This window comes from Stegostoma tigrinum, chromosome 12 (assembly GCF_030684315.1).
Source record: "Stegostoma tigrinum isolate sSteTig4 chromosome 12, sSteTig4.hap1, whole genome shotgun sequence".
Lineage (NCBI taxonomy): Eukaryota > Metazoa > Chordata > Chondrichthyes > Orectolobiformes > Stegostomatidae > Stegostoma > Stegostoma tigrinum.
Window position 1 is genome coordinate 19448567 of NC_081365.1, and position 25182 is coordinate 19473748.

Sequence of the window (25182 nt, forward strand, 5' to 3'; positions counted from 1 at the left end):
TTAAAGACCAGCTCTGTGCACTGAACTGACTTTGTGTTGATTTATTGTCACCATGTATCAGAGGGATGGTTGAAGCCATTAATTTAAATACAATGATAATTGTTCAATTATATGTTTGGCAATTATTTTTAATGGATTGTTACTCAAATTTGTTTGATGCAATTGATTCTTGAAAAATTATTTCTCAACCTGGCAGGTTCAAAATTGGATAGTCTATGAGAGATGTTGGAAATTAGACACATCAGTTAGTGCGACATTGGAGAAACTGGCATATATAGTTCAGTGGGCAAGTTGTGACTATTTGTTATTTTCAGTTTACACAATATTATTGAGCCTAGTAACTGTCACAAGAAACTGCATCGGTTTGTTGCTACAATTCACTTATTCTTTTATTGTTAAATAAATCTATTTGTTTGTCAGTACAAGCCATGGGAGGGTGCATGTTAACTTCAGTGGGATAGTATTTCTATTGCGGCTATAATCTGGAAAGAAATTGCACTTGTTTTGAGAAGTTTCTGCTGAAACTAATTTGCTAGGTCCATAATCACCTATAGACTTGAGTGATAAGACATTTAAAACTTAGTTTGTGAAATTATATGTTAGCTTTAACACCATCACCTGCAAGTTCCCATCCAAGCCACTCATCATCCTGACTTCAAAACATAATGCCCTTCCTTCACTGTCGCTGGGTCAAAATCCTTAAATCCCCTTTCTTTTATGGGTCAACCTACAGCAGGTGGACTGCAGTGTTTTAAGAAGCTAGCTCACTTCCACCTTCTCAAAAGCAACTGTGAATGGGAATAAATGCTGGCCCAGTCATTGATGCCTGCATCCCTTGAGTGAATAAAGGTAAACTTAAGAGTCGTAACTTGCAGCAGTTTGCCAACAGCAAAAAATAGGTTTATCACCCAAACAATGTATTAAACAAAATTGTAGTGTATTGCCTATGAGTAACAGGATTTTAAATTGCTGAAAATTACTTTTTAAAACTATACAGAACTATTTACTAGTTATATCAGTGCACAGTGGTCAGTTTCTTAATTAATGAACATAGAACATGACAGCACAGTACAAGCCCTTCAGCCCTCGATGTTGTGCCGACCTGCCATACCAATCTGAAGCCCATCTAAACTACACTATTCCATGTACGTCCATATGCTTGTCCAATGACGACTTAAATGTACTTAAATTTGGTGAATCTACTACCGTTTCCGGCAAAGTATTCCATACCCTTACTACTCTTTGAGTAAAGAAACTACCTCTGACATCTGTCCTAAATCTTTCACCCCTCAAATTAAAGCTATGCCCCCTCGTGCTCGCCGTCACCATCCTAGAAAAAAGGCTCTCCCTATTCACCCTATCTAACCCTCTGATTATCTTCTGTGTCTCAATTAAGTCACCTCTCAACCTTCTTCTCTTTAACGAAAACAGCCTCAAGTCCCTCAGCCTTTCCTCATAAGACCTTCCGTCCATACCAGGCAACATCCTAGTAAATCTCCTCTGCACCCTTTCCAAAGCTTCCACATCCTGCTTATAATGCGGTGGCCAGAACTGTACACAATACTCCAAGTGTGGCCGCACCAAAGTTTTGTACAGCTACAGCATAACCTCTTGGTTCCGGAACTCAATCCCTCTATTAATCAAAGCTAAAATACTGTATGCCTTCTTAACAGCCCTGTCAACCTGGGTGGCAACTTTCAAGGATCTGTGTACATGGACACCGAGATCTCTCTGCTCATCTACACTACCAAGAACCTTACCATTAGCCCTGTACTTTGCATTCTGGTTATTCCTACCAAAGTGCATCACGTCACACTTGTCTGTATTAAACTCCATTTGCCACCTCTCAGCCCAGCTCTGCAGCTTATCTATGTCTCTCTCTGTAACCTACAACATCCTTTGTCACTATCCACAACTCCACCGACCTTAGTGTCGTCTGCAAATTTACTAACCCATCCTTCTACGCCCTCATCCAGGTCGTTTATAAAAATGACGAACAGCAGTGGACCCAACACCGAACCTTGCGGTACACCACTAGTAACTGGACTCCAGGATGAACATTTCCCATCAACTACCACCCTCTTCTTTCAGCAAGCCAATTTCCAATCCAAACTGCTATATCTCACATAATCCCATTCCTCTGCATTTTGTACAATAGCCTCCTGTGGGGAACCTTATTGAAAGCCTTGCTGAAATCCATATACACCACATCAACCGGTTTACTCTCATCTACCTGTTTAGTCATCTTCTCAAAGAACTCAAAACTGTGCCGACTATCCCTAATAAAATTATTCTTTTCTAGATTATTATAAATCCTATCCCTTATAACCTTTTCCAACACTACCAACAACTGAGGTAAGGCTCACTAGTCTATAATTACCAGGGTTGTCTCTACTCCCCTTCTTGAACAGGGGAACCACATTTGCTATCCGCCAGTCTTCTGGCACAATTCCTGGAGACAATGACGAGTTAAAGATCAATGCCAAAGGCTCAGCAATCTCCTCCCTGGCTTCCCAGAGGATCCTAGGATAAATCCCATCCGGCCCAGGGGACTTAGCTAATTGAAGGCAAGTTTTGCAGCTAACCTTTTCAAGCATTCATATTAACGTCCTCATGCCCACAAGAAAGTAACTTAATTTCTAGAGCTTCCTCAAGGACTTCAAAAGCATTGTTTGTGGACCTACCCAATAGTGGTTAATATATCCTGGGGTCTTGATGGTGCCCACTTTGAGAGTGATGATTTTTAAACTAGTGGAAAAGATTATAGAAACTCAAAGTAATGAATAAAGTTTGTGATGACGATTCAATGATCTTTGCCCTCTGGTCAGGGTGACTTTTGGTTGAATTGCATTGAAAATATAGTGCAGGTGAGTGGAAACTTCAAGCCACATAAAATTGTTGCACAATTAAAATTGTCTCATTCTGTTGCTAAAGAAGCACATTACCAAGTGACACCTTTCCCTGGGAGAGGAAGATCAAGGGATCACCTATCGGTATAGGCTGAGATGCTGAACTGCAAATCTCACAAAATCTAAAGTTAACTCCTCTTGAAGGTGAATTGCTAGACAGAATTAGTGACAGGTGGTGAATAACAGTGCCTTTGTTCTTGAAAATGATGTTTAGATGTAAAATGTATGTATGCAACGCAAGTTAGTTCAAATGTTACACTTTGTTGTATCTTAAACACTTTTAAAAGAAACAAAAAATCCAGTCAACCTGCAGACTAAAATTTACAATGATACAAATTCCTCACGTTGACCTGAGATGTTTCTAAATGCTGCAATTACCTGAACTTGACTATTTCCCCTGAGGGAGTATTTGTTGAGCAATGGGTTTAAAGGCATTGGCCAAGTTAGCAGATAGAGATGGAGTATTAAATGAAAACCAAAAGAACTGCGGATGCTATTGTATGAGGTGGATTATTTCTCTGCAAAGATATGGGAGATAAACTAATTTTATTTTTGTTTTGTATGTTTGCAGCAATGTTGCTCAATGTGCAACATACTTCATAGTAGGGATTTATTCTTTAGTTTGACTTATGTTTAACAAAAGGATAAATCCTTTTATAGTTTCATCGCATAGTTGAGATGGTGTAATAAATGATTGCGTTAAAGAAATACTTCACTTCCAACTTACCTCATTTTAGTATGTTGTTTTCCACTAGGAGTAAGGATATTGGAATGGGATATTGCAAACTGTGTAGCTGGTTTGCTACTGAGCATTTGATGCCGTTCACTACAGCAAAGTGTAGGAACCCAGACGGCTATGTTGGCAACCTGATTCCAGGGTTTGGAACATCTACTCGGGGCTGGACAGGAATTCATTGTGGAAGGGGATGAGAGAATGCAGTCATTGTGATCCATGAAGGTGGCAGTGACATTCAGCAAAATCATGGCAGATCTAATTGCTCCATATTCTCGCCTACCCCTGATAATATTTCACCCCCTTGCTTATCAACAAACTGTTTACCTGTCCCTTAAAAACAATCAGAGACTCTGCTTACACTGCTTTTTCAGGAAGAAAATTTCAACCTCTTTGTAGCTTGCTACGTCCTCTGACCAATCTGCTTTCCTATCTTTGAGTCATCAGCGAATTTGGCCTTAATTTCCTTCATTCCAATCATTTATGTAAGTTGCAAAAAGTTGGGGCGCCGACACTGATCTTTGTGGCATACCACTCATAACTATGGCCAACCAAGAAATAACCCATTTATGTTTATTGTGTTTTATATTTTCTGTCTATGCCAATATGTTATGCCCACATGATGTTCTTTTATTTGCAGCAATAAATTTTGAAGGCACCTTAACAAATGCTTTCTAGAAATCTTAAATAAGTGCATTTAACAGTTCCCCATTATTCACAGTAAATATTACATCTTTGAAAGTCTCCAATAAATTGGTTAAACATGGTCTCCCTTTCACAAAATTTAATGCGAGCCTAATGAATTAGAAAACTTTGATGTGCTCTGTTATACTATCTTTAATGATCGGTTATACTATCTTCGCTATGATGGGTTAGCACATCAGAGAGTAATTACCTAAGTTCAGGAAACCAGGATAGAGAAATGTTTTTGTTAGAAATTATGTTGACAGAGCATCACCTGTGGGAGTGGTGTGCCGCCCCCCCCCCGCCCAAACTAATAATGTGGTAAGACTGAGTATATGGGAGGAGACAATGAGAGTTTATCAAGGTCCCATAATAATTTCGTCTATAATTTCAATTGTAGCTTTCAATGTACACTAAATAGGAAAAATCAGATAGGCAAAGGGATCATGGATGATGAGTGCGTGGAATGTTTTGGGATAATTTCTTGGAACAATATTTCTTGGAGTCAACAAGTTTGAAGGAAAGAAGAGTGGGTTCAAGACTTGCAAACTCATGCAGACATAAAAATAGATCGCTGAAGTGAACTGACAAATTAGGTTAAGGGAATTGAACAAAGATACAGTGACAGATGTGGAAAGTGATATTTCAGAATACACTAAATTGATGTATTCGAACAAAGGACTTGCATGCCAAACTGCTGAAGCAACATGCAATGGACAATCTACAAATATTCAAATGCTCAACAACCGGGGAACCCAGGACATCACACACAAGTTCCTTGGAGAGCAAATAGAATATTAACATTTATTGCAAGGGGACTTGAGATGAAAGTAGGGATGTTATGCTTCAGTTGTACAGGACATTGATGAGGTCACATCTAGATTACTCTGTAATTTATTGGTTTCCTTATATAAGGAAAAATGCAAGTGCATCTGAAGAAGGGTCCCAACCTGAAATGTCAACTTTCTGCTCCTCTGATGCTGGCCTGCTGTGTTCCTCCAGCTCTACACTTTGTTATCTCTGACTCCAGCATCTGCAGTTCTTGCTATCTCTGCATTGGAAGCAAGTTTGGGTAGTTTATTAGACTAATAATGGACAGGTTGTCTAATAAGGATAGATTGGAAAAGACATGACACTATTCCCTGGGGTTTAGGAGAGTAAGTAATGACGTGATTGAAACATCCATGATCATAAGGAGCCTTGAGAGGATGGATGTTGAAAGGATTTTTTTGTCTTGTGGGAGAATCTGCATCTAGGGATCTTTGCTTAAAAGTAAGGGACCCCTTCATTTAAGACAGTCTGGGAGGGTTATGAGTCTATGGAACTCTACCTGGAAAGGGAATGGAGGCTGAGCCTTTAATATTTTTAAGGCAGTGGTAGATTAGCTCTTGATAAGCCATGGGGCAGAAGGTTATTGGGATAGGCAGTGATGTGGGCTTGAAGGCACAATCATAGCAGCCATGATCTTATTGAATAGTGGAACGGATTGGATGAGGCGTTTAGCATATTCCTACTTCGAATTGGATGTTTGTATACTAGATTTGTGTGAAATAATAATCCATTTTCTAACTATGTAACTTCTCAGTACAAAGCTATCTTTACTGACATCTATTTAAGAACATTTGTAACAGCCTTGTCTAACTATCCATACCTGACAAATGAAATAGATTGTGAATGAGATTTACCTTAATTGACATTTAAAGAATATCAATGAATATCAGATTACTGAGTTAAGCCAATTACAGTTGAGGAACTATCTGCCTGTGTGAGAACCTTGATATTTCAGGCAGCATAAAGAAGCAATACTTGATTTTATGTTCATGATAGAAGAATACACTCGTTTGTAGGTCTAGGTAATGTGCACAAGTAAAAACTCTCTTGCCTTGATGTAGGCCCAAGCGTGGGAAGAAAGTATGGGCAAGGAATGCTAAATAGCTACAGAACACCATTATTTTCCTACTTGAAATTAAGTGATCATTTGTATGTTATGTGGCCTAAATTTTGCAAAGAAATTTTTGCGACGGATTTACAGTGATGACACATCCAGAAAAATAGCATGAAAAAGTCATTATTCTCAACTGTTGGCCATTATCTTATAAGAGTTGGTCTTTCTTTGCACCAGTGCCTTTGAACATTACAGGACTATGAGCATGTAGCCCTAAATCGTGTTGGGAGCATGGGGATGTCACAATAATCTGAAGAATCACTACCCAAATTAGTGGCCAAAATTTGGAGCTGCAACAATGGCCTGGGCCTCTGCTTTGTCTCTCCCAATTCGAAAATTCAAATTACAACCATTTGGCAGCCATGAACATTAATGTTTCCTGTAACAGCTGATACTCCAATGAAAAATAATAAATTTGTTAGGTTTATGATTACATAGTCATTAATTTCTTTGTTGTTATGCAAAAAGAAATCAGTCTCTGCACTTGAATTATCTCATCATATGAAGCTGTTTTGCATCTTTAAATACAATGAGATTATGAAACAAAATATGACATAAGCAACCTAAGGAGATATTTGGGCAGATGACCAAAAGATGAGATAAAAGAAGCCAATAGTGGAAAGGAGGAAATTCTAAAGCTTAGGGCTTAGGTAACAGAAGGTATGGCTACCAGTAGTAAAGTAATTAGAATTGAGGATGTCCAAAAGTCCAGAATTAGAGGACAGTTATCTTGGAAAATTGTGAAGCCGTTTGAAATTTTTGAGGCAGAGACAAGCAAGGCCATGGAAGTATTTCAAAATAGGGGTCAGAATTTTAAAACAAGGATATTACTTGACTAGGGAGCAGTGTCGCAATGATGGGTGAATGTGACCTGTTGCAAGGTAAGATGAAGGTAGCAGAGTTTTGAATGCTCTTTAGTTTATAGGTAGGAAAACGTGGGAGACTAGCCAGGAGGTCATTGGACTACTTGAATCCAGAGATGATGAAGACATTCATTGAGATGGAGGTGAAGTTGCGTGATGTTTTTGAGCTGCAAACAGGTGGTTTAGTGATACTATGAATGTAGAAGCTCATCCAGGGATCAAATATGATATGACAATTTGATCTTAGTTTCAGATTATTACTAAGGAGAAGGGTGGAACCTGTTGCCATGGAGCAGGATTTGGATACTGGACTAAAAATCGTAATTTCAGTCTTTCTAATTTTTAACTGGAAAATCTTCTGCTTATCCATTATTGGGTGTTGGGAAAACAGTCTGCTAATTTATCAGCAATGGTAACAGGTTGGCACTGCTGTTGTCAATGATCATGTGGAAACTAATGCTGTGTTTTTGGGTGATGTTATTGAAGGGATAACATGTAGATGAGAAATATGAGTAGACCAAGGATAGATCCTTGAGGCACAGTGATAATTGTGTGGAGCAGAAAGGGAAGTCTTTGTAAATGATGCAGTGAATGCAATTAGGTAGATAATGGAGCAAGGAGCGAGCGCTGTCACCCAGTTAGATGATGGTGCATAGATGTCAAATGAGGATGGCGTGGTCAACTGTGTTAAAGGCTGCAGACATATTTGGAAGGACAAGGATAGAAGTTTGCATTGTTACTACCTCACAGGCTGTCATTTGTGACTTGTATGAACTGCTTTGGAACTGTAGCAGGGAAAGCTGATTAAAGGAGTCTAAAACGTAGGGTTCTGGGTAAGATGGGTATGGATTTGTAAGGTGATATTCAAGAACTTTGGAGAGAAAAGACAGATCGGAGATTGATCCATACTTTGTGAAGGTTTGGGGGGATTCTATGAACAGAAAGATGATGTCAGATGTAGAGGAGAAAGGGAGGACATCTGAAGAGAGAACGATCATAAACATTAGCTCCCTTGGAACCAAGAAAGGAAATCAGTTTAGTCGGAATAGGATCAAGCCAACAGGAGTTGGCTGTCATGGACAAGGTAAGGTTGGAGACAGGTGAGAGGAGATGAGCAACAAACTGGAAGGAACAGGTTAGGGCTAGGGTAAGGGTAAGCTTTAGAGGAGGTTTGCTTCAGTGCGCTACTAAAAAGAGGGATGCAGTTGACATAGCTGCTGCGTGGGTAGTGTCAGCCTTAATGACAAGAAGTCTATTAACAATTTGCAGATATGATAGGAGGGGAGGGCAGGTCGCGTAATAGACAGTACTCGACTTCCTCACTGCGCTAGATTCTCCAGCTGTAAGATTAGACTGGACCCTGAAATTCAACATGTTTAATATTGTTGTGGTGATATATGATGGTACAATCTTTTGTTTTAATGGAAGATATATTTTGGCAGCAACGAGAGTCTCTGTGCTTGATGCTGCATGTTGAGTTTTTAAATGGGTGGGTTTATTGTCTTGTAATGATTTCACATTTATTATTCTGTAATAACATAAAGGTGGTGGAATAGTGGTAATGACACTGGACCAGTAATCTGGAGACCCAGCAATGCTGCAGGAACATTGGTTCAAAACCCATTATGTGCAGTCTGTGGAATTTGAATTCAATTAATAATTCTGGAATATAAATCTAGTCCCATGAACTTGATTGAAACAAATTGTAAAAACATCTGTTTGACTAATGTTCTTTAGGGAAGGAAGTCTGCCATCATTACCTGGCCTGATCTACATGTAACTCCAAACCCACAGCAATCTGTTTGACTCCTAACTGCCCTTTTGAAATGACCCAACAAAACTTTTCGGTATAAGGGCAGTTAGGGTTGGGCAACAAATGTTGGCCTTGACAGTGAACCCCACATCCTTAAAAGAAAACTGCAGTTAGCCAATTAAGCAGTGGTTTTGGATATTGTTTTGAAGTGAGTAAGTATTTGTTAGGAAAATGTAATTGTGATTTTGCTAATTGCTAAATTTGCCAAATTTAGCTATAATTCAAAATGATTTTTGCTTAAATCTACATTTTTGGGTATAGTCCTGATTTTAGTGAGCTTCCAATGTCTATTGTCTGTTTCAGTTGAGTGCATTTCTCATAATTCACAGGTTGATGCTTTCGTTTCCAGAGGAAGTAGGGTTAATTGCCATTGCAATTCGACAAACACAAGGCAAAGGTCAGTAGTTTTCCATCCTTCCTTTCTAATCTTCAAAAATGTAAACATCAGGGTAGTTTAACCTAGATATTTCTATTTAGATCAGGATAAAAGTGTTCAAAATTTTGTAGGATTAATTAAGTAGAAACTGTTTACAATGGGGAAAATGTCAATAACTGGAGGACACATGTTAAAGTATCTGGCAAATTGAATCATTAGGAAGTGAGAATATCTTTGAATGATGCAAGTTCTGTGCTCTGGAATGCACTACCTGAAATAATAGCAGAGCTGATTCAGTCATTACTTTAAAAAATGAGTTGAATATATACTTGAAAAGAGAATGTTTGAAGGGCACTAGAAAAAAAAGGCAGTAGAATGGGAATAATTGGATAGCTCTTTCAAAGTGCTAATTCAAACTTAACGGGCTGAATGAATTTCCTCTGTGCTTCATGATTGTAATAATGAGATAGTCATAGTTTTCAATGTTTGGGACCACATTTAAAACCTTTGAGTTCTACATCTGACACTTGCTGTCCCAAACATGAGTACACATTATTATGGAAACTAAATTGGATATAATGATATAGCATACTTTTTACCTATTATTGTGCTATTTCCCTATTCAGTTCATGTGCTTTTCTATTTTGTAAGTTTCAATGAGATCACCTCGTTATTTGAAACTCTGGCGAATACTGACCCAGTTTGCCCAGTGTCTCTTCATAAACATTCCTGCCATCTTTGAATGTATCTGGCCAATCTACATTGCACTCCCTCCATGGCAATAATATCTTTGCTAAGATGAGGAGACCAAAACAACACACTGTATTCCAAGTGCAGTCTTACCTTGGCTCCCATACTGAAATCCTCTTGCGGCAATGGCTAACATTCCATTAGCCTTCCTAACACCTGCATAGTGGGTAGGCGATGGCCTAGTGGTATTATCGTTAGACTGTTAATCCAGGAACCCAGCTAATGTTTTGGGGACCCAAGTTCAAATTCCACCATGGCAGATGGTGGAATTTGAATTCAATAATTTTTAAAAATTATGGAAAATTAGGAATCTACTGATCACCATGAAATCATTACTGATTATCGGGGAAAACCCATCTAGTTCACTAATATCCCTCAGGAAGGGAAATCTGTCACCCTCATCTGGTCTGGCCTGTATGTGACTCCAGATCCACAGCAATGTGGTTGACTCTCAGTTGCCCTCTGAAATAGCCCAGCAAGCTGTTCAGTTTTACCAGTTGCTACAAAGTCTCAAAGAAGTGAAACTGGATAGATCACCTGGCATTGATGTAGGCACCGGAAAAGAATGAAACAACCCTGTCGACCGTATAAAGTCCTCCTCTCTAACTGCTGGGGGCAAGTGGCAAAATTACGAAAGCTGTCTCACAGACTAGTTAAGCAAGAACCTGACAGAGTTGTACTCACAGAATCATACCTTGCAGACAATGTCCCAGACACTACCATCACCATCCCTGGATATGTCCTGACTCACCAGCAGGACTGACCCAACAGAGGTGGTGGCGCAGTGGTATACAGTTAGGAGGGAGTTGCTCTGGGAGCCCTCGACATTGACTCCTGGGCAAGGAAACCACCTGCCCATTACCACGTCCAGCCCTCACTCAGCTGATGAATTGGTACTCCTCCCTGTTGAACAGCACTTGGACGAAGCACTGAGAATGTCAAGGACAAAAAATGTACTCTGGGTGGGAGATTTAAATGTCCAGTGTAACACTGGCTTAGCAGCAGTACTACTGGTTGGGTTGTTTGGATCCTAAAGGAATTAGCTGCTAGACTGAGTCTGCGGCAGGTGTGAGGGAACGAACAAGAAGAAAAAACATACTTATCCTCATCCTTGCTAATCTGCCTGCTGCAGTTGCATCTGTCCGTGACAGTATCGGTAAGAGTGACCATCGCACAGTCCTTGTGGAGATGAAGTCCCTCCTTCACATTGAGAATAACTTGCATCCTGTTGTGGGACAGACTTTGCACAGATCCAGCAACTTAAGACTGAGCATCCATGAGGTGCTGTGGGCCATCAACAACAGAATTGTACTGTAGCACATTCTGTAACCTCATAAACTGGAATATCCCCCACTCAACCAATGCCATCAAGCCAGGGGATCTGCTGTGGTTCAGTGGACAGTGCAGGAGGGTATGCCAGGAACAGCACCAGGTATACCTGAAGGTGAAGTATCAACCTGGTGAAGCCTCCAAACAGTTCTAATTGCACACCTAACAGTGAAAGCAGCAAGTGATACATAGAGCTAAGCGATCCTACAACCAATGGATCAGATCTAACCTCTGCAGCCCTGCCACATTCCAGTCATAAACCGTGATGGACAATTAAACAACTCACTGGAGGAAGAGGCTGCAGAAATATCCCCATCCTCAGTGATAGAAAAGCCCACCACATCAATGCAAAAGATGAGGCTGAAGCATTTGCAGCAATCTTCAGCCAGAAGTGCCAAGAGGATGATCCATCTCAGCCTCCTCCAGTTGTCCCCAGCATTACAGATACCAGTCTTCAGCCAATTCGATTCACTCCATTTTATATCAAGAAACAGTTGGAGACACTGGAAATTATAAAGGCTACAGGCCCTGACAACATTCTGGCAACAGTACTGAAGACTTGTGCTCCAGAACTTGCCACTCCCCTACCCAAGCTGTTCCAGTACCGTTACAGCACCACTATCTACCTGACAATGTGGAAAATTGCCCAAGTATGCCCTGTACACAAAAAGGAGGACAAATCCATCCCAGCCAATTACCACCCCATCAGTCTCCTCTCAATCATCAGGATAGTGTTGGAAGTTGCCATCAACAGTGCTATCAAGCAGCACCTGCTCAGTGACACACAGTTTGCATTCTACCAGGGCTACTCAGCTCCTGATCTCATTACAGCCTTGGTTCAAATATGGAGAAAAGAGCTGAATTCCAGAGGTGAGGTGAGAGTGATAACCCTTGATATTCGGCTGAGTGTGGTATGAAGAAGCCCTAGCAAAACTGGAATCATTAGTTAGCAGGCGCAAACTATCTGGTGGTTGAAGTCATAACTGACACATACGAAGATGGTTGTAGTTGTGGGAGGTGAATCATCTCAGCTCCAGGACATCTGTGCAGGAGTTCCTTGAGGTAGTGTCCTCGGTCCAACCATCTTCAGCTGCTTCATCAATGACCTTCCCTCTGACGTAAGATCGCCGATGATTGCACAATGTTCAGCACCATTCACGACTCCTCAGATACTGAAGCAGTCCATGTTCAAATGAAACAAGATCTGGACAATATCCAGGCTTAGGCTGACAAGTGGCAAGTGACATTCAAAGCACACAAATGCCAGGCTATGACCATCACCAATAAGAGACAATCTAACCACCACCCCTTGACACTCAATGGTTGTTACCATTTTTGAATCCCCTCACTATCAACGTCTTGGGGGTTATCATTGACCAGAAACTCAACTGAACTCACCACTTAAATACTGTAGCTACAAGAGCAGGTCAGAAGCTAAGAATACAGCAGAGAATAACTCATCTCCTAACTCTTCAAAGCCTGCCCACCATCTACAATGCACAAGCCAGAAGTGTGATGGAATACTCCCCACTTGCCTGGATGAGTGCATCCCCAACAACACGCAAGAAGCTTGACACTATCCAGGAAAAAGCAGCCCACTTGATTGGCACTGCATCCACAACCATTCACTCCCTTCACCACTTACACTCAGCAGCAGCAGTGTGTACCATTTACAAGAAGCACAGAAAAAATTCACCGAAGATTCTCAGACAGCACCTTCCAAACCCACAACCACTTCCATCTAAAAGGACAACGGCAGCAGGCATATGGGAACACCAACATCTCCAACTACCCCTCCAAGCCACTCACCATCTTGACTTGGAAATATATTGCTGTTCCTTCACTGCCATTGGGTCAGAATCCTGGAATTCCCTCCGTCATACCATTGTGGGTCAGTCTACAGCTGGTGGACTGAGGCATTTCAAGAAGGCAGCTTACCATCTCTTTTTCAAGGACAACTAGGGATGGGCAAGAAATGCTGGCCAGCCAGTGACGTTTACATCCCACAAATGAATAGATGTTAGCGTTCAGCAGCTGATCAATGAGGATACCTGGGTCTCTTTTGCATATTTACACTTGCCAATCTCTTACCATTTAAGACATAATCTGTGCACCTGTTTCTCCTACCAAAGTGGATAATTTTACATTTTTCCACAATGTATTCACCTGTCCATTACATGCCTGTCCAAATCCTCTAGAAACCGCTTTACATCTTCCTCACATCACATTTCTATTCAATTTTGAATCATCAGCAAATTTGGAAATATTATTTTTGGCTCTCAACCCCAGATCATTGATGTATGTTGTGATCAGCCGGGGCCCAAATACTGATCCTTGTGGACACCCCTAGTCACTGCCTGTCAACGTGAGAATAATCCTTTTATTTGTACGGCTTGTTTTCTGTCTGGTGGCCAATTATTAATCCATACCAGGGCATTACCTTCTATGCATGTGCTTTAATTTTTGTAACCAGCTTCTTGCGGGGGGTAAATTATCCAGAACTTTCTGAAGATCTCACTGTGCTATGTCTGTCAATTCTCCTTTGTCAATTTTGTTATTAACATCTTCAAGAAGTTCCAAGTTTATCAAGATTTCCCATTCACATATCCGTACAAATAATGCTAAATGGGATCATTATCATCGAAGTGTTTATTTACTCCATCCTTCATAATAGATTTGAGCATTTTCCCTACTGCTGAGGTCAGGCTTTCAGATCTATAGTTCCCTGTTTTCTCTCTTGCTCCTTTGTTAAGCAGTTTAGTGACATTTACTACCTTCTGAAAGATTTAGGAATGGTTCCTATGGGTTGAATTTTTGAAGTTGGTTCACCAGTACGTCAACTGTCTCTGTAACTACCTCCTTCAATATTCTGGGGTGTGCATTATCGGGTCCTAGGGAACCTAGGAACAGGAGTAGGCCCTTCAGCCCCATCATTCAATATGATGTTGGTTGATAGGACAGTTCAATATCTTTTACCCAGCCCATCCCCATAATCTATATGCCATTGATATTCAAAAATCTTGAAGTGAGCAGGGGGAAATTTAAAAGAGACCTGAGGGGCAGCTTTTTCCACACAGAGGGTGGTGCCTGTATGGAATGAGGTGCCAGAGGAGGTGTTCGAGGCGGGTACCAGAGCAACATTTAATACACTGGTTGGACAGTACTTGAATTGGAAAGGCTTGGAGGAAATGGGACTAGTTCAGTTTAAGAAACCTGGTCAGTATAAACTAGTTGGCTCGAAGGATCTGTTTCTTTACTGTTAGAGTGTATGGCTCCACCGCAGGATGTACACATCATTGACCCTTCTGATCTGCTGTCCTGTACTGGTAAAAACATTTTGTTACACTTGAATAAATATGTACTTACTGTGAAAACATAACAAATCTTTTCTCAGAAAAAGGGAAAAAAAATTTGAGACTTAACTAAAAACTGAAAGAACTGCGGATGCTGTAAGTCAGGAACAAAAACGAAGCTGCTGGAAAAGTCCAGCAGGTCTGGCAGTATCGGTGAAGGACAAAACAGAGTTAACGTTTTGGGTCTGGTGACCCTTCCTCAGAACTAATGGTGGATGGGAAAACTTTAACACACCACCCTGCTCCCTGGCCAATATCTCTGTCTCTAGCTTGCTGCAGTGTTCCAGTGAAGCCCAACGCAAGCTGGAGGAATAACACCTCATTTTCCACTTGGGGACCCTACAGCTCTATGGACTCTACTGAGCTCAATAATTTTAGGGCCTAAACTCTCCTATGTCCCAGCCCCCTACCCCACACACCAGGCCTTGTTACCACATAGCCTACCGTTATACACCCCATGTTGTTCATCACTGACAGTCCCCATTAACAACTGTTCACCCTCTCAGCCTGGTCTTTAGCAACTCCTTTGTCTGTCCAACTGTCTTTCTCTGTCTTTGGGCTCTATCCTATTGTTTACTCCCTACCCCACCCACCTCACCTGTTTTCCACATATAAACTGATGTTTTCCCAGCCACTGTCAGTTCTGAGGAAGGGTCACCAGACCCGAAATGTTAACTCTGTTTTTTCCTTTACAGATGCTGCTACGCCTGCTGAGCTTTCCCAGTGACTTTGTTTTTGTTCCGGAGACTTAAACACAAGCTTAATATACAACTTGTACTTTAAAAATGAGAAACACTGACCAAGCCTGCACAATAATTAGGTGCATTTTCTGCACTAATGATATCACACTGCTGTTGCTACAGTTTGTATAGATCTTTGCTTCCACCTCATTTCCTTTCCCTCTCACCTCTCACTCTGGAAACTTTAGTTCTTGAAGTAAGCCTTAATTAAAGCACCTCTTGCCCCCTCTGCCTTGAATTACTGCTTTGACCCAAATTCCCAGTTTCTCAATCCGTCTCAGTCTCAATCTAATGAAGTCTCCCTCATTCTGACTGTGCAATTTATAACCTTTCATTAATTATTCATTAATTTCATTAATTCAGTAATGTCTCCAGTAAAATTTTCATGCTAATGCTGATTTCCTTCAACCCCTCATTTAACCCAGCCACTGAGATCTCAAGTTCTGGGAGATTTCTTGTACCTTCCTCGTTGAAAATGAAAATTTGTGCAGAGTGCAGCCAATAAAAGATCAATCAAATAATTTACTTAATGGTGTTTGAGCGTTAAAAATTGTTCAAATATATTAAATCCCATGCTTTATAAAGGGTTCCACAGAGCTTATTTTGTTCAACTGAGAGACCAATCAGACCTTTGATGCAACATCATGATTGCTGCCTTGACCATAAGCACTGCCCTAGAACTGCTGTGAAATCTTTGGTGTGGAACTTGAACCCACAACCTTTCCATTCACAGCAAGACTGTCCTCAGAAAGGCCAGGGGTCTCATGCAGGATGCTTATAACTTGAAAAGAGAAAAGCTTAGTCTTGTCATTTCAGAACAGATTGACATTCAGATGTGAAGGACAATTATGAATTGCATTATCTTTATCATTGTGATTCTTTATGCATGGCTTATCTTTTAAACTAAATTTGATTTATTCATTTTTCGTCTGGTTTTGATTTTAACTGTAGGTCGTGGAGGAAATATATGGCTAAGTCCAATAGGCTGTGCAATGTTTACTCTACACACTAGGATTCAAGCCCACTCTAAACTTGGACAGAACATTTCTTTTGTACAGCACTTAATGGCTCTGGCTGCAGTGGAATCTGTGGTATCCATGCCAGGATATGAGGTCTGTCAATTATACTTCTCATAATATTGAGATTTCATGTTTAGCTAGTTCACTCAATGATCTGTTATGCTATTGTACTTGAGTCAAAACCATGTGCTGTGTTGAGGTCAAGTAGGTTAGAGGGAAAGGAAAGGGGAATAGAAAGCACACTCATGGATGTTGGAGGAAGGATGACAGATAGTGGTGCTCGATAGTAGAGGGAGAAGAGAGGAAGGGGGTGACAAAGTAGGGAGAGGAAGTTGAAGGGGAGTGGATGTGAAAGGTGAGAGTTGGGAAAAGGAAACATGAGAAGATGAAGAGCGTGAATGGAGGAAGGCAGAACATTTGGGAATAGTGGATGTTGAAGTAAGGAAAAGGAAAGGAGGACGTGGAGGATTTGGGGAAGATAGAAAGAACAATGTGGAAATTGATAAGTGCAACATGAGAGAAGCTGGATTATAGGGAAAAGAGCAGTACATGAGGAGCAGGAGGTACAAAAATGTGAGAAGAGATTGTACGAGAGAGGGGATAAGTTGGGACGAAGTACAGTATGAGATGAACAACAAGAGGATGTGTGAGGAAATACAGTCCTCTATTTCCGTGGTGAGCAAGAGACCAGTGTTCCAGTCTCTGAATGCAGGTTTGATATCTAGGGATATTCTTCAAATGGGAGTGTGTTGGCAATTTGCTGTTATATCTAATCTGTCCTATTAGTAGGTGGTTTTAAATTAGGCTAATGACGTTTTCACATAATAAAGGCTTAACTTAAAGAGAAACAGATCTGTTGAATGTGCAAATTGGCATGATTGAGAGAAGATTATTTGTATAAGTACCTGTACTATTGGCAAAGAGGTATTTTTAAATTGGGTTTCACTTCTGCTTCCGGTTGCATAGTTGGAGCAAAAACGTTGTCGACATCACAGATGCAATTCTCGCTAGCTTAATGAAGTTAGTATTTGTTTCTGAGGTTGAATGGAGAGCATTTGTTACAAGGGAAGGTCTGACCAGCCTTTCTAAAGCGTGTATCGGCATGTCACACCCTGCTAAGAGTCTGTCTGTCAATGCACGATGGATTTATATTCTTAAGCAACCTAAAGATGCAATACTATTAAAATGTTATGACTGCTTATATCTGATCATGTTTAGCAACTAAATGGCATATGTGTTTTGACTATCTTTTTAATCTCCACATTTTGATCACCAGCAGATGATTTTTCTCACATTTCTTCTGTCCTGTTCTGAGAGAATTATGTAATTGTGTGTCTGTTCTCTGTCGCTTTTAATATGGATGTAAGTTGATTTGTTTCCACTGTGAAATGGTTTACTTGTTGCTATATTTAGAAATGTAGAAGAGCTGGTTACCTGCTTTAACTTCACTGTAAATTACCTGATTATTCTAAATATTCAGCCTGTCAGGACTGCACTGGCTCGTTAAATGACCATCATTATCTAGTGCCAATCTATCGGTTTATCCAATATCTTTGCACATTATTTTTATCCATATTATTATCCAGTGCCCTCTTGAATGCTTCAATTGAATCTGCCTCAACCACATTTCCAGACAGTACCAACTATACCTTAACTTATCACTTCATCCTTGTTTCTTTTGTACATCATTTTTTAATCAATGCCGTCTTGATTTTGTTTCATTTACAAGTGGCAACAGTTTTCCCTATTTACTCTATCCAGCCTGCTCATGGTTTTGAAAACCTCTCTCATATCTCCTCTTCTCTTTTAGGGGAACAATCTCAACTTCTTCAGTCTATCCTCATAATTGAAGCACCTCATCCCTGGAACCCTTCCTGGAAACTGCTTCTGCACCGAATCCAATGTGTTCATTTCCTTCCTATAATATAGCACCCAGAACCGTATAGAATATTTCAGCTATGATCTAACGGGCGTCTTATACAAGTTCAACATTGCCTCCTTGCCTGTACTTTAATCCCCTATTAATAAAGTTGAGGATACTGTTTGCTTTACTTACTGCTCTGTCTTCCCAGTCTGCCACTTTCAATGATATGTGCATGCACACACCCAGCTTCCTCTGCTCCTGCATACCCATTAATCTATTTGTGCTCAATTGAGCTAATTTATACCATTGAGTGCACGTGATATGCCTGTGTGGTCAGGTACAATACTATTTTACAATATTACTTCAAAGAAAGCCTTAAAGAATCATAGATTCCCTACAGCGTGGAAGCAGGCCATTCGGCCTATCGAGTACACACTGACCTTCGAAGAGCATCCCACTCGGATCCATTCCCCTCCCTATCTCTGTAACACTGCATTTCCCATGCCCAATCCACCTTAAATCTGCACGTTTGAATTATGAGTGGAATGGAGCCCCCAGAAGAAACTCACACAGACAAATGAAGAACGTGCAGACTCCACAGAGATGCTGGTTTTATGTTGTGAATTGGAAACTTATCCTTGACATTTGACTCAATTACGTAAATGATGAATAGAAAGATTGCATTGGTTAGATGCCGTCAACACGAGTAGTTTGCACTTTTATTTAACAATTTTGCCTGGCATTCAATCGTGATAGAGACCCATGGCAGCCTACTCAAAACCAATTTCTTGACGGTGGTTTGGAAGGGCACTTGCTTCGATAATTAATTCACTTATGGTAATGCAACTTAATTCCATTAAACCAGCCAACGGCACATTTTGATTTAATATCTATAGAGGTACTTTTTTTTAACAGAAGGTCATGCATTCTTTAACAAAGATTTTGAAATACTTTAGTTCAGGTATTCATCTGACAGTATTGTTGGAATTTGATAGTATGTCATTTACAGATGATGTGGGTGACCTTTATTTTATTCTGTGTTTTGGCGTACGTAAACAATTTGTGATTTATGTTGGAATGGTAATATGTCAACATTTGCTTTTAGTGATAATTCCTGCTTTTAGTGTAGCAGTAAACTTTTAGCTTAAATTACATCTCAGTTCTAATATATATTTTCTATAGTCAGTCAGGAAAGAACTTTAGCAAACAAAATATACAACTAAGAAGAAAAAACATGGCATTCAAAGTTGAAGTAAACATTTTGTAATTTAGATATTAATAACATTTCGCCTGTGGATGAAAATTAGTAACTCAGGTTATAGCAAATCAACTGCATGCAGGACAGTAAACTGTACATTAAGTACTTTGCCATTTAGTTGCTAAACATGATCAGATATCCATCTTTATTGCCCTCTATGGAAGCAATTGCAGCTGTATTCTGGATCAATTGATGGAGATGGGGAAAAGAAAGAAACTTATATCTTAGGTAGAATGGTTAAATTGAGTATGTACTGGGGTCCTAGAACATTTGACACTGCTCAATTTTCTTATATCTGCAATGGGAAGCCTATTTTTAAAAAAATATTATTTTCCCTTTTATTGTGTATGTATGATACATTCACACACACTTATGAAGTACTTAGGAAAAACTGTGACTGCAGTGAAACAACAAAAAATATCTATAAAACAAAGGAGCCATTTAATTTTTATTGAATCCTAGGATTTGGTATTCAGATGAACCCAGTGGTTGAACATTTCACTAGTGCCCTGAAATTAATTTATTGATATGATGTAATAGACGTGACTAATTAGGAATTTCTTGAATTATTTTCATGCTTCCATTTTGAACAATGCATTTATTTTATCATGCTAATGAGGGAGTAATGAATGTCATGTAATTTGCACTTGCTTTTTTATATAGGATATTGATCTGAGGCTTAAATGGCCAAATGATATTTACTACAGTAATCTCATGAAATTAGGTGGAGTCCTGGTTAATTCCACTTTGATGGGAGCAACCTTTCATGTACTTGTTGGTATGTACTGAAAGCTATTTATTACATCTGTTATAGATTTATTTCCAATCAAGTTTAACGTTTGCATGTTTCCAAGTTTAAAAAAAAGTCATTATTAAGCTTTTATCATAAAAATATTGCTTTTTTATATGGTGATTCAAATATTTCTGGTTTGTAATGAATTTGTGTCACTAACCTGATAATTCAGATGTGGTATGTTACATCAGGGAAAAAGTGTGCACAGGATTTTATTTGGAGGCATTCAGAAAACAACAAATAGGATCACTGTAAGTTGCATGATTTCTTGGATATTAGAACTGCTTCCCTCCTATTCTTGTTCATCATCAGACCTTAACAATTATTCTGTGTTCTAATTGTGCATGTATTGTAATTAAAAAAAAGTATATCATCCATGATATGATTAATCTCTTCCCAGCAAATAATGTAGTCAACTATTGTTGTCAGTTTGATTTTTAGTTGCATTAGGTAGGCCTTGTGAATTCTGTGTTGTGCAAACATTTGTTAGTTTTGATTTAACGGAGTATTTTCTCCTTTTTTTTCTGGAGACAGTGTTCTCTGTAACAAAAATACTGATGAACTGCAGATGCTGGAAGTCTGGGGAAAAAAATTGCTGAAGAAACTCAGTAGGTTTGGCAACATTTGTAGAAAGAAAACAGAGTTAACATTTGACCCCTTCTTTAAAGGGTCAGTGGACCCAAAACATTAACACTGTTTTCGATGCATAGATACTGCCAGACCTGCTGAGTTTCTCTAGCAGTTTCTGTGGTTGCGTCGGTTATTGTTATGCCGGATCCATCTTACCTTTTGCAAAACAAACAAGAATTACACTGCAAAATCATGACAGATGTCATGTGTTTGAATCTGTTCCATGAAAAGGAATGCTCTGTGCCTTCTTGTCATAGATGTATTCAAATCATAGAATCCCCACCATGTGGAAAGAGGCCATTTGAGTCATCAGATCTATACCAACCCTCTGAAGAATATCTCACCCAGACCCAGCCCCCTAGCCTGACCCTGTAAATCCACATTTACCATGGTTAATGTACCTACCTTGCACATTCCTGGACACTACAGGGTAATTTAGCATGACCAATCTATGTAACCTGCACATCTTTGGCCTCTAAGGAAACCAGAGCACCTGGCTAAAACCTACGTGCACATGGGGAGAAAGTGCAGACTCCACACAGGCAATCACTGAAGGCTGGCATCGAATCCAGGTCCCTTGCACTACGAGGCAGCAATGCTAAGCACAGAGCTACTATGCCACCCTTTCCCTGAAATAAAGCATTAAGTGCTATAACAGTTAGTAGGGGAATCCTGGGAAATGGGTTCTTATTTTGGGTCATGTTTTAAGTAGGTGTTACATAGGAGAAAATGCTTTATTTCCTTAGTTCCTAAAACTTGTGATCCATTTCCATAAATGTCCTCTCATCCCAACCAACTCATGACATACATTTTGAAGTTTTTGAGAAAATTTATAGCTCGGGATGAGATTGTAGACTTGATCACCGAGCTGGTGTGTTTGGTTGCGAATGTTTCATCACCCTGCTTGGTAACATGTCAATGTGCCTCCGGTGAAGCGTTGGCGCTCTGTCCCACTTGTTGTTTATATGTGATAATGAGAACTGCAGATGCTGGAGAATCCAAGATAACGAAATGTGTCAGTTTGTTGGGGTGTTTTTAGTACCACTTCCAGTCCTGTTCTCAGTGGTTTGCACACAGGGTGTAATTCAGTGTGTTTTCTGACCGAGTTCTGGTTAGAATACCAGGCCTCCAGGAATTCCCTGGTGTGTCTCTATTTGGCTTGTGCAATTATGGATGTGTTGATCCAGTTGAATTCATGTCCCTTGTTGTCAGTGTGTAGTGAGACAGGTGAGAATTTGTAATGTCCCTTGGTGGATAATGATGTTTGTGTACCAGTATTGTCAATTTTCTTTCAGTTTGGTCTGTGTAGTGTGTCTCACAGTCCTTGCGTGGTATTTTGTATATTACACTGGTTTTGGATATGGGATCCTTCACGTTCGTCAGTAGCTGTCGCAGGGTGGTTGTGAGTAGCTTTGTGGACATCTCTGAAAGTCCCTGATGTCCAGTAGAGTGATTAGCGAGTCTGTGTTGTGGTCTGTCCTAGAGGTAATGATGGATTGTGTTTTTCAGGTATCCATTCCTTTTGAAGACTCTGTGTAGGTACTCCTGTTCTGCTTTGCAGCAAGCCAGAACTATACAATGTGTTGTGGCTCTTTTAAATAGTTACCCAAATTCTTGGCCGTTGGGGTGGTTGCTAATGTAATACGGACCAGGTACCGTATGTGTGAGTGATAATGGGAACTGCAGATGCTGGAGAATCCAAGATAACAAAGTATGTAGCTGGACGAACACAGCAGGCCAAGCAGTGTCTCAGGAGCACAAAAGCTGACGTTTCGGGCCTAGACCCTCATCAGATCCTCTCTTTGTTTGTATATGTCGGCATTGAAGGGGAAATGGGTTGTGAGGCACAGATCTAGTAGTTTCATGGTGGTTCCTTACAAGAAAAATTGTCCAAAATTACCCAAATCAACAACATGGACAACACAGATTCATGGATTAAAAATATCTCGGACCGACCACTTACAGACAAGGAGATGACCATCCAGCATGCGGATGGAACTATAACTACAGATGGAACTATAACTACAGAGACATTATAAAGACTGACATTCTGGCTGTGCTGGAATCAACACTTAAGACCAACGGACTCACGGAAGAAGTACAACAGACCATTACAACAGACGATATCCCCAATACCTAGCAAAAAAGGTGAGTGGAATACATTCAATGCAGAAGAGAAGAAAGCTCTGGAAGGAGTCAAGAAAGACAGGAACATTGTAATCTTAACCAGCAGACAAAGGACACAAAACAGTAATCCTCAGTAGAGCCCAATACATCGAGAAAGCTAACACACTACTAGCAGATACTGACACCTACCAACAGATGGTGATAGACCTGACACCACAGTTAGGGAACCGGATTACAACAACCCTGAAGAAGTTACACAACTCAGGAGACATCAGCAAGACAGACTACCAAAAGGTGAAGCCAGAGGGATTCAGCACACCCCGACAGACTCCACAAGGTACACAAACCAGGAGTCCCCCTTAGACCTGTTGACTCACTACTAGGCACACCGCCATATAGAAACCGAAAGAACTGTGGATGCTGTAAATCAGGAACAAAAACAGCAGTTGCAGGAAAAGCTCAGCGGGTCTGGCAGCATCTGTAAAGAAAATATCAGCGTTAACGTTTGGAGTCCGGTGACCCTTCCTCAGAGGAACAGAAATTGAAATACTTAGTTGACAACAGTGCCCACTGCATCCACTCATCCCAAGAATCCCTCAACATCATCAAGAACACCTGGATAGAAGAGGATGAGATGATGATAAACGTCAGTGTAACAGCACTATTTACGCCTGTAAACATCGACCTAACCAAAGAGACAATTGCCACACTACTGGACAAATCAAGCAGGCAGGCACCCCAGGATACCAACATTAATAAGGACATTACCATGAGACTACTAGATCTGTGCCTCACAACCCATTTCACCTTCAATGACAACATATCAGCGGAACACCAATGGGATCCCCAATATCAGGACTGATTGCAGAAGCAGTAACACATAGGTTAGAACGACAGTGCTCCCTGCTATACAAACCAAACTTTGGGGCTGATATTGCAAATGATTCCTTTGTGATTGTCAAATGCACAAAATTAGAAGAAACCCACCGACACATAAACAACTTCCTCACCGGGATAGAATTCACAAACGAAGAGAATAACAATCGACTACCCTTCTTGGACATAATGGCAGAACGCAAAAACAGTGGGGAACTGCAGATTAACGTATATAGAAAGACCACACATATGGAACAATGTACTCAATTACACTAGCAACCACCCCAAAGCCCACAAATGGAGCTGCATCGGGACACTACTTAAAAGAGCCATAACATATTGCAGCAATCCGGAACTACGCAAAGCAGAATAGGAACACCAAAATGGAGTCTTTGAAACGAATGGATACCCAAAAAGCACATCCCACCATTTCCTCGGAGAACGACCACAACAGGAAGACGCAACATGACCAGACACACTAATCACCTTACCTTACATCAGTGACTTTCAGAAATGCCAACCAGATTACTCAGACCCTTAGACATCAGAGTAGCTCACAAACCAACAACCACCCTACGACAGCTACTGATGAACATAAATGATCCCACAACTTAAACCAGCAAAACTGGTGTAATATACAAAATACCGTACAAAGACTGTGAGAGACACTACATAGGCCAAACTGGAAGAAAACTGACAATACGGATATATGAACACCAAACTAGCCACCAAGAGACACGACCAATTCTCCCTTGTCTCACTACACATTGACAACAAGGGACACAAATTCAACTGGGATAATACATCCATATTTGCACAATTGCATAATTGTTTCAAACAGAGACACACGCCAGGGAATTCCTGGAGACCTGGTATTCTAACCGGGACTCGGTCATTAAATTACACCCTGCGTGCAAACCACTGAGAAACAGAATCGAAAGTGGCACCAAACACCTCAACACACTGAGGCATATAAATAACAAGAGGGACAGGACATCGATGCTTCATCAGAGGTGCACTGATGATGTTGCCCAGCACAGTGGTGAAAACGTTTGCAACCAAGCCCACCGGTTCAGCGATTATGCCTACAATCTCAATACATACATGCACACATACTCTC

The 25182-nt window shown here is 40.4% G+C and overlaps 1 protein-coding gene across 8 annotated transcripts in view; it reads left to right on the forward strand.

Moving 5' to 3' along the window:
• Nucleotides 1-25182, forward strand: part of hlcs (holocarboxylase synthetase (biotin-(proprionyl-CoA-carboxylase (ATP-hydrolysing)) ligase)) — a 171124-nt gene that overhangs the window by 128489 nt on the left and 17453 nt on the right. For all 8 annotated transcript variants that reach the window (XM_048540527.2, XM_048540529.2, XM_048540531.2 and 5 more), the window contains 3 exons: nt 9277-9344; nt 16447-16607; nt 20300-20414. In XM_048540527.2, the coding sequence (XP_048396484.2) occupies nt 9277-9344; nt 16447-16607; nt 20300-20414 (344 nt within the window). The remainder of the gene's footprint in view (nt 1-9276; nt 9345-16446; nt 16608-20299; nt 20415-25182) is intronic.